General features: G+C 48.7%; 1 protein-coding gene across 1 annotated transcript in view; it reads right to left on the bottom strand.

The window, feature by feature from the left end:
- Positions 1-3,562, bottom strand: part of AMFR (autocrine motility factor receptor, E3 ubiquitin protein ligase) — a 23,266-nt gene extending 19,704 nt beyond the window's left edge. The window contains exons 1-2 of the mRNA XM_012733204.1: positions 3,452-3,562; positions 651-815 (exon numbers count right to left, since the gene is read on the bottom strand). Of these exons, the coding sequence (XP_012588658.1) occupies positions 651-815; positions 3,452-3,514 (228 nt within the window). The 5' untranslated portion in view covers positions 3,515-3,562. The remainder of the gene's footprint in view (positions 1-650; positions 816-3,451) is intronic.
- Between the last annotated feature and the right edge of the window lie 7,297 nt (positions 3,563-10,859).

Below are 10,859 nucleotides of genomic sequence, written 5' to 3' on the forward strand. Positions count from 1 at the left end.
TGAGTTGGGAAACAGTTAAATCCTTTCTGAGATTAATGCAGACAGTGGTGCATAGGCCATGAGTACTGGGTAAAGCAAGGCACAAGCAAGGCTGGGGGTGGAGGGGTGGGCAGGGGGCGGGGCGCACTCATCACGGGGCAGAAATGCATGGCACCTTACCCAGGGCCCGTGAAGTGGCTCAGAAGCGCAAACACGTGAGGGTTGCACAGCTCTGAGGCCGAGAATCTCACCCACAGGAAAGGGTTCACTTGTCTGGGGACCAAGGACGCAAAGAGACTTAACTCAGTCCTTACCCGAGGAAACTAGTCAGAAAGAAGAGCTCCAGGAAATCACAGCAAGAGATGAGAACATGCAGGGCTAGGACAGACGGGTATCTGGGAGACCAGCTTTTATTCAAAGTGGCTTTCTCGTGTGGATGAAATGACCCTGCGACGTAATGTAGTTCTGGGCAGGGGAGGGGCTGCTCGGGGCGCTGACCCTGTGTCCCCTGGGTTCAGCAGAAAGTCCCCCGAGTAGCAGGCCATGGCTACCGAGACCCACCAGGAGTCCTCTGTGGAGAGCTACCCTGAGCGCCCTGGGCTCATTCACCTTACACCACACAGACCTGAAGTCCTGTGACTGGTGAGCAAGGAGCCGGGCCCCAAACTCACATATTCAAATCGGTCCTTGCAGAGTTGAACCATCAGGTGTAGAAACACAAGTCCAGCAAACCAAAGGCACCACATCACCACCTCCTCCACCGTCTGGACATTCAGCACGCCAAAAATGAAAATGAACTTGTAGAAAATAAAATTCCAAAATTTGTCTTTGAGGTGCTAAGGGGAAAAAAAATGTTAAAAGGTGAGTACCATCACACCTACACCATTTGGAAAAATTAACAGCAAAAGTTGCCTCCCATGGAAGAAATACCCTATACTCAGCTTTCTAACACTCGTCCATAAACAAACAGATATTAAGTTCTCTCAAGAACAGGGAAGACACCTAGAAATTAAGTGCTGACTTTGGCTCTTTTTTTAAAACAAAAAGAAAAATCCTTCAGAGTATAAAAGAGCATATATTCATTTGCCAGCATATGATGAATAAAGTATGAAAAACAAACAACAAAACACAAATGTTGCCTAAAGGTTTAATGCATCTTTCTTGCATTCTCCCTGGGTGCACAGCACGAGGTGTTGCGCAGTGCATCACACTGTGAAGGCCGTCCCAGCGCCACTGAGAGCCTGCTGAACACACCGCTTAGCGATAAGAATAGACACTGACTGGGGTTTCATTTTTATCTGTCAGAAAATACTGCAATGATCATCTTAAGTTTCTCTAACTTGGCCATTATTGGATCAAATGTTATAAATATTCCCATAGTTTCTAACATCCTCCTGATTTACACAAAGCATGAATGCACATCCCCTTAAGCAGCACGACCTCCGACCTCCGCTTACACCTTCTTGCCTGAGGACACCCAGTCTTAAAATTCTGCACTATCCTGAGGGCAAAGGGCGAGGAAGGCCTCCAGCCAGCATGTCCGCCCAGCTAGGGGAGGGGGCGGTGAGATCTGGGAGACGGGTAAGGGTGAAAACAGGACTTCTAAGTAGACTTTTATAGATAGGTTTGAATGATTTGTGAATGCTTCACAAATTGAAAAATAAATGGGCAAAAAAGCAAAACTGACTAAAAAAAGGTGAACTGAAATGAATAAATGAATGACATAACTCAAGATACGAATTATTTTGAGAACTTTTACATACACATCTGACTACATAGCCTTTCTGTAGAAAACAGACAAACTAGGTATCCTTGACAGATGTCTGCTTCCGGTTTCCAGGTATGGGCAGATAAAGCACAAGATTGACCCAGGGCACCAGGCACCCTCATTCTGAACCTGCAGCCCCCCGTCTCTCTGAAGGGCGACCTGGCACAAGTCACGTAACATCGCTGTGCTCAGGGGCCCCGGCCTTTGACAAAGGATACAGCTTACAGAGTTGTTGGAGAACTAGTGAGTGTAAGTACAGTGCTCAGACAAGTGTCAGAGAAGGCAAGGCAGTAAGTGCTTGAAAAAAATGCCTTGCTCTAAACGGCTACCTAACAGTTTATTACGTTTCGGTTGAGGTACGCAATGTCTTTGCATCTAGCGTTACGCTATTCTTGAACTTTCAGTCCATGTCTGTAGCATTCTAACTCAAAATGTGCTCAAGAAACGCTAGTGGAGGACATTAGTCAAAAAAAAAAAAACCGACAGGGGCCCATGAAAGACGTGATCCACACTGAAAACCAAAGCAGAGCACAGTAATAAATGGGACTTTCATGGGTGTCTCTTGATCATGTAAGAAGTCTCTGTATAAATTTCATATGACTGACACTTGATATTTTAGGGAAAAAAAAATAGCATGTAAGAGCCACTGGTGTCTCATCTATCTACCAGCAATTAGACGTCCCGCCTGCCTGACCAAGGCCTGGCCCACAAATCAAGGTTTTTCTGGAAGGGGAGGGAAATATCAAAGGAGTTTTGTCCACTACCCCCAAAAGCCTCTATATTCTACTAAAGTCATCGGGAAGATGGCTGGAGTGGCTATTTGGGAGAAATTGCTGAATGTTCAGTGATGAACATAATCTCCTGAAAAACAAATAAACCTATTGAAACCCACGTCCAGGGCTCAGGACCACAGGTCTGCTCTAAACCTGGGCAGAAGAGACGAGGGCTGACAGGGCAGGGAAGGAGGGGGTCACAGCTGTAGATTTAACGTACCCGTAGTCAAAGCAGTTTTGTTTGTGTGCTATTGTTTTGAAGGTCAGTTCTAAATTCATATTTTAAATTCATATTTTACACTCTGGCCACTAAAACTTTTAGGGAACTGCCAGTCTATACCATGTGCTTGGGACATAGTTCTTCATTGAAAGCAGTTCCTCTTCAAATATTCACTCTGAGAGTAACTGTCAATATCATACCAGCTCACTAGAACCAAGACAAGCCGCCCAATTTTCTGCTTGTAGAATGAAGCATGCTAATTTACTTTCCTAGAGGGGTTAAAAATTTCTTAGCAAATTCCACTGGAAAAGAACACATCCTCTAAAGAATGGTACTGAGGATCATTCAAACTGAAACAAATCTGTACTTCTGTTAAGACTACATTTGCAAAAGTCTTGGAGGATGTTAGCTAGAAACAATATTGGGACAATCGGCTACAGTAATTAAATAAGTACTATATGTACACATAAGTACTATTTATATATAAAGTGAGTTATATATATGATTATACATGAGGATTATGTAACATGTAGACAACAGAAAAACACAGAAAAGTCAGTAAAAGACAAATGTTAACTGTGTATCTGAATAAAGGGTATATAGGAGTTCTACAGTATTTGTGCAACTTTTCTCTAAGCTTGAAATCAAATGCAAAGCTGATTAAAAAAAAAAGTCTGGTGACAAGAATCTTTCACTGCAATCTGGACTTACCTGTCTCTCGCTCACTCGAAGAGGCCCAAATACAATGCACTGGATTAACTTAGCCACCAACATCAAAACACAGCAAGCCGTATTTACTAGAACCTGTACAGAAACCAAACAAAAGAAGTTTATTTCCTCCTAATGAAAAATAAAAACAGCTCGAAAAGGAATTCAGCAACCATTTCCAGCTTGAGCCTTTCTAGTTCTATCCCAGTATAAGATAAATAATATTTTAAAAAAGATTTTATTTATGCATACAGAACTGGGGTACAGGCCAGAGGTGCAGGGGCCGTGAGAGGCTTCACCGGAGACAGAGCGGGGAGCAGAACAGGCCGACTGAGGAAGCACACTGCTGAGGGAGCAGCGGGGAGACAGGAGAGGTCTGCCGCGCCATATTGGCGAGCTCCTGGGTGGGACAAAGGCTATGGCAGTGACAGTACTCGGGGACCTAACGAGGCCACCAGGGAGGCCCCCAGCTTCCCCTGTCTGAACTGAACTGGGTATAAACGTTATACTGTATGCACATAACAGTGCAACCTGTAAACCCTATGTAGAAATCTAAGTATGGTATTTTCTACATTAAGATTTTGATATTATTGGGCCCTCCCTTGTGGCACAACAGGTTAACCACAGCACTATGAAACTACTGCAGCCACTGCAGCACGAGTTCGATCCCCAGCCAGGTGCGGCAGACGTCTCCTGACCCGCCCACTGTTTCCCTCAGCAGTGTACTTCATCCATCTGCCTGTTCTGCTCCCCACCCTGTCTCTGGTGAAGCCTCTCACCCCCCTGGACCTCTGGCCTGTACCCCAGTTCTGTATGTATAAATAAATCAATCTTTAAAAAAAAAAGATTTTGATAGTATTGAAGAAAGTCTTCTAAAATTGAAGCGTCTGGCCAGTAAGCTACAATACTCAAGCAGCCTACTCTGCTCTGTCAAACTAACAGGAGGTGAGGTGGGTTTGGTCACAGAAGTCGCAAGACCATAAACTGAGATCCCAAAATACATTTTTTAATGCACCGCAGTGGGACAATCTGCCTGCCACCAGAACTGCTCTCTGCCCTGGGGTGCCAGAGGGAGCGCACTGCGAAATCAGGGCGAAGGAGGACAGGCGGCAGCCTGCACCCCAGGACCCAGGACCCCGCGCAGAGCCAGGCCCTCTTCCTAGGAGGGGCAACCTTCCTTCCAAACAACGGAGTCGTGGTCTCCTCACACCTGAGCGCCGGAGCCAGCGCGGCCGCAGGACAGTGTCCCCGGGCGCGCCCCATCAGTGGCGCTGCCCGCTCAAACGGCCGCCCGGACAGCAAAGTGGCCGAGCTCGCGGCGCTTCGGCAAGCGCAGGCCAAGGTGCTCGAGCTCGGACCGGCTCTGGGCCGCCGCTCTGCTTTGCTTCCCGGCCACTCCTCCTCTGCTCCCACCAGGGGCCAGTGACAGGGTATTTGCAAAATGGAAGCTGACCGTGAGGGATCTTAATTTAAGGGAGCACACTCCCCAGCGTCTCCAGGCTCTCCGGAGGGCCGCGCCGCCCACCCTCCGGGCACCCCGATGGCAGTCCTGATTCACCCGCAGAGATCCCATCACCCACACCTAGCCTGCCTGTCTCACGGGCAAGGAAGCGATGAAAGATTTTTAAATTGAAACTGAAGTAGATCTACTGAAAAAAGAAACTGTCCTTGAAATCACTAAGAAGACCCCCAAATTACTTATCCCAAGCAACTTCTCCCCCTAACCTGTGACTCCCTGTGAGACAGCCCTACTGAAATCACCCCGAACAGCTTGCACTACTAACCCCTAGGACGGGAGCAGGGCGCAAAAGGTTCATCCTCACGCTGCTCTGCGCCAGTGAATCAGAACCTCAGTCACATTTAAGAAAAACATCCTCAAATGAAACCAGCCCTCCCGCATGCCCCCCTCCCCAGTGCTGAACAGGATGTCTTTAATTAGTCAAACATTCCCCAGACTCGTACAACATAATTTTAAAAAGAATTCTTCCTGGTTTTGTACATGAGCACACGCAGTAAAAGCAATCAACTGGACGCTCGCTCAGCGCGTGTGGGAGACCAGACAAGCGGGAGCTGGGCCCTGGGCGCCGGGAGCGGCCAGCAGAAGACAGGCCCGGCGAGGCACCTGCGGCCCAGCAGGGCGGGAGAGCCGCCTCACCTCTTCTCCGCACACACAGCCTTCTCCCACCAGCCTTGGACCTGAGGCAGCGAGAGCCACACGCACACACCAGGGAGCTCTGGGGCTTGGCTCCGGCCCCAGCTAAAGGCGACACGGGCACGGGAGCTCGCCTGCACCAGAGGCTGTGGCGGCCAGGGCGCGTGCGCGGCCTCAGAGCCGGGCGGGCGGCACTGGCCGGGAGACGCCCGCGGGCCTGCGCACCCAGGCACACCTGTATTTTCCATTTCTCAGGTAAGTATTCTTATAAAGCCCTAAGTTCAAAAAAAAGATACAAAAAAAGTACCTTTGACAACAAAAAGAAAAAGCTACAGTTCCTCATAATTCCCTCACCCGTACAGAAACATGCCCTACTTGAATTTAAATGGGAGATTTAAAAGTTAGCAAGGCTAGCAAGAATAAAAACAACTGAGAACGCATACTGGCAGAAAAAAGGGGATTTATAAAAAAGGCATCATCATGTATGAACCTGCTATGAAAGCCAAAGTTACGAAGCACTGGAAACAACTGAAAATTGTGTTGAGATTCTGCCAACACAAAAACAAGGAACTATTTTTCTAAATTTATTTCTCATAAAAAAGTCTTAATTTGGCCCGACCTGGTGGCGCAGAGGGTTGAAGCACAGCACTGAGAAGCTAAAGCCGCTTCCGCATGAGTTTGATTCCCGCCCGCCCCGGAGGTGACCACATGGCACGGCAGACCTCTCCTGACCCGCCCGCTGCCCCCCTCAGCAGTGTGCTTCGTACATCTGCCTGTTCTGCTCCCCACTCTGTCTCTGGTAAACCCTCTAGCCGCCCCTGTGCCTCTGGCCTGTACCCCAGTTCTGTATGCATAAATAAATAAATCTTTAAAAAAAAGTCTTAATTTTACAAATATTGTCACTCCAGCAAGCAAAGCCTTGAAAAGTTGCAAGTACAGAAAGAAACATAGTTGGTGCATTATCCTCCCCAGGAGAAACCCCCAATGGGACCCCACCGGCACCAAGGGTGTTCTGGGGAAACACCACCTGCCTGCCACCAGATTTCCACCCTGAGCTGCTCTGAAGCACCCCTCTACCCAGGGACCACAGAAGCAGTTCTGACTTCAATTTTGCCAACTCTACACAGCGAGCTCATCTCTCCTTGCAGGCAGAAGCCTCACAAACATAAGGGGTTCACTGAAGGCCGGCGGATGGCGACAGATAAGGGGAAGACCGGTTCAAACACTGTCCAGCAGTTTCTGGGTGAAATACAATGAAACCTGCACCACCAGTCTACAATCACTAGGGGTACATGGAACTTTTAAGGTGACTTATTCAGGGAAACAAAACAAGGGAAGGTGAAGAAATGGGGTGACTCCGCCCCTTTCTAGAGATGTGCAACACACACTCACACACACCTCTGTGCAAGGCGTGCATCGTGCCAGTGACGCGGCAGTCCGGGTAGTTCTGTCTTCTACTAAACACCCCCAAATCCCATGGCACCGCCAGCCACTTGGGAGGGAAGGCAGGCAGGAGCAGCAGCCGCGGGGATCACTCCCCCTTGGGGCGCATCTGCGCCTTCTGACTTGTACCAGGAGCTCGCACCATCAAATTCATTTTTTTTACGTTCAGAATACGTTAAGCCTTTGTGACCAGTTCTCCAGTTCCATGTTATCTCGTCTATGGCACGAGGCAGCTAAACTGGCCTAAGTCCCAACGCAACCTGTTCCAACACAGTATTTGTCCTACCCAAAAACACTTGCGCACTCAAACTGCCTGTGGTGTTAAAACCGCTCCTTCCCTTTTTACTCGTCTGCACAAGGTAAGAACAGGGCGTGCTGCCCCTGAGCAGCCTGGCCCAGCAGCCAGCCCCAGCGATCCTTGGGTTCCCTCCTAAACAGACTAAAAGCAATTCCTTTCTTCCACGGCCTCGCGGTTCACGCCCCCCAAGAGCGGCCAGTGCTGCTGTGGAGAAGGGCAGCCTACGCGGAAGACAGAAGCTCGCTGGGCCGCTCAGCCTGGGTTTCTCGCTGCCAGTGGTGGTATTTCTGGCCCACTGAGACGCTGGCCACGGCGGGGTCTATTTGTATGTGTGTGATGAAGTGTGGTTCAGATACCAGGAGCTGTGTGGCTCCTTCTGGCCTCCTGCTAAAAGTCAGCACTAGCACTCCCGACGTCCTTCCCTCGGGGAGCAGGGTCCCCTTGCTGCAGGCCCCAGTAACGAGTACAGAACACCAGTCCGGGCAGAGACGCACCACGTGGCAGGCCTGCCCCTCACCCTGAAGGCCTGTCCTGTATTTTTAAGTTGTCTGACGAGGCTTATGTCCTATTATTAATAAGTTTAGTCCTTCTTCAGCTGTGAACATTTTTCTCTAATCTTTGCAGCTTTCAATTCATACTAGGATGAAAACCTAGTAAATTACACAAGGTTTCATAATTATGTGAAAATACTCTGAAGCAGGAGACAGAAACTTTTTCTCTAATGGGTTATAGAAATGGAATTTTTTTGTAGGTGTGGTAGGCCACACATTCTGTCACATATTCTTTCTTTCTTTTTTTAAAAACCACTCTTTAAAAATGTAAAAACCATGCTTAGTCGAAAGATCAGTGCAGAAACAGGCCAGGCAAAGTAGGTCACTGCAGGGTGTCAATCCTTGCTCGAAAAGGTGGGCTCATTTTCATCTTTGGTAAGGTTTTTTCTCCTTACAATTCTACTTAAATTATTTGATTTGCATATAATTAAATTAGTATCTCAGCATGAGTCATGTTTCTATTTTTTACCATGTCCTACGCTGACAAATTTAGAAACAAAACCACAGAAAAAGAAAATAATGAAATGAAAGTAATGAAAATGAGTGAAAGAAGTAGAAAAGCCAAAAGTAACCAGGCACTTCAAAAAAATGATGAAGAGGTACTTTAATGAAAGGAAAATCTAAATAATTAAAATAAGCCTAGAGATAAATAACAAAATAAAATCTAACCTGGAGTGAAACTGTAGAATCAAAATTCTAGAAAGCCAGGAGAAAACTAGTAATCGTGTCAGACCTGATGTTTGTTAGTGTGAGCACACTGCAGCCCCCCCTTGAGCCCGTTCTCAAAGTCCAGACCACAGGGCTGGGGGGAGCCACTTCCTGGGGGGGGGCTTTAGGTTACCACGGCGCCGCCTCTCACCACCCCACCCAGAAACACCTCTTAGGCGCAGGCCCTCCACCCTAAACCCACTCCTCAGCGGGGCAGGCAAGGTTTACCTAACCTCACCTTCACCCTTCTCCCCCAGTGGGTTTCTCAACTCCGAGTGTGCCTAAAACCAGCTAAGTCATACAACACAAATCCAAATTCCAAGGCCCCACCCCAGGTGGAGCCTGAGAACCTGCCTTCCACAAGGCCTCCAGGGGTCAGGTGGGCCAGCGGGCTGCTGGCCTTTTCCTTTCCAGGTCCCCGACTCGGTCTCCCCACACCTTCCCAACTTCCCAGGGAACTGTAACTTAGCAGCCGGCCAGGGGCTGCCTGGTCCAGCACACCTGCCCGGAGCTTCACCTGTGGCTCCTCTGGCTCGGCTGCCCGAGCTGCTTGCTGGGCCTCCCCGAGGCTCCCGGCCTCCACAGCACCTTCCAGGCATCCCTCCGCCGCAGCACTTCTTTCCTGCCAGCTCAACCTATGGCAACTAAATCTTGCCGTATTCGTACACTGAGTGATGGGTTGTTTGTTTGTTTGTTGGGGGGGGAGGGGATACAGCCATGCCCTCCAGAGGACCCCCACATAGTGCTTTTGAGAGGTTTTGAATTAAATTCACCAAAACCTCCTGAGAAGCCAGCCGGCCCCATACAAGTCTAAACTGAACCCCACAAAGATGGTCACGATTCCACGATGCCAAATAATCACTTGCAGGATTTTCAACCTGCCAGCAAGATCGGCTTTGCCTTGTCTTGCTTGGTTTTTAACAACTTGAGTCTTGACTACCTCTTGGACATTGTGCTCCCCACAGTCTCTCAGTAACGCCCTCTCAACCACAGGGGAGGCTCTGGAGAACCGGGTTCCTGAGCTGCTCAAGCAGAAAGAACAGAGTGGGCGTCGGAGAAACGGACAGCGCACACATGGGCCCTCGGAGGCCAAGGCAGGCCCAGGAGAAGGTGTGCCCACCGGCAGGAAAGGGGGAAGGGCTGTTCCAAGGTCAACTGAGGAAAACAGCAACACAGAGGAAGAAATAATAAACCCGCATAAGGTAAGACCTCCACTAGAAAAGCTGGGGAGAAGAGGAAATTTCCTTAAAGTTTCACAGAAAAATCAACAGGCTTGATATAATTTTTATGAAGAGGTGTTAACCTTGGAATTTGAACCAGGTTTTGAAAGAAGAAAAGCTGGGGGGGGGGTGTCACTCAACAATACTAGCAGTTGTGGCATTAATACTGTAAGGTTCCTCCTCGAAGGCTTGTTTATATCTTTAAAAAGAAAAGAAAAAAAAAACAAAAATCACGACCCAAGACAACATAATCATCTTAATAGCTGATTAAGCATTCTTTACACCACTTTAAACTGCTCACCTGCTAACTCAAAATCAAAAATAGGTCTAACATGAAAGAAAAGATACGAGTTGAGGTCTCAGAAAGGGGGGTGCTGAGGGTTCAGCTTTGCTCACAGGGGAGGAAGGGCTCTTTGCCTTTCACTGCCTCTACTAATCCCTCTGTTGCAAAAGCCAGGAGGAGACTGAGCGCACAGCCCACAAGATTCATAAATCCCACTGCTTCCTGATGAAGCTCAACGGGATTAATTAAAACAAATGAGTTGAGTATCATTCTTCAAACCTGGAAGAGTCATCTCAGTCACTTACAGCCTACTCTCAAGCTCCAGTGGCAACTTGCAGACCTGACCCAAGCGGCCGGGAACAACCAGGCCACAGACTCCCGTCACCGTGGAGTTGTTGTATCAGAGCCCTCCCAGGCCAACGTGGAAGCCAAGTTCTTTCGCGGACACACTGTCCATCTGCCTAGCCTGAAATTATCTGTTCCAGTAAAGGAAACCAGCACTTAACGCCTAGCAAGATGGTTTATCTCGCACTGGCGGACGAACTGGAAACCTTGTTTTCACATGGGTCGCTAAAAGGAGGAAATCCTGAGTTCAAAAGCTGCCTCTTGACTCCCGCAGGTCGCTGGCCTCGGACATCAAAGGAAACGGAAACGGTCAGGAACCAGGTGAAAGCAACAGCAAAGCCCGCGGCCTGGTTGTGGGGCGGGCCCAACGCGGACGGTCACACAGTAAACAGGGCGCAAACGTGGTGAACC

The sequence above is a fragment of the Condylura cristata genome, unplaced genomic scaffold, assembly GCF_000260355.1.
Source record: "Condylura cristata isolate star-nosed mole 26May11 unplaced genomic scaffold, ConCri1.0 scaffold00039, whole genome shotgun sequence".
Taxonomy (NCBI): domain Eukaryota; kingdom Metazoa; phylum Chordata; class Mammalia; order Eulipotyphla; family Talpidae; genus Condylura; species Condylura cristata.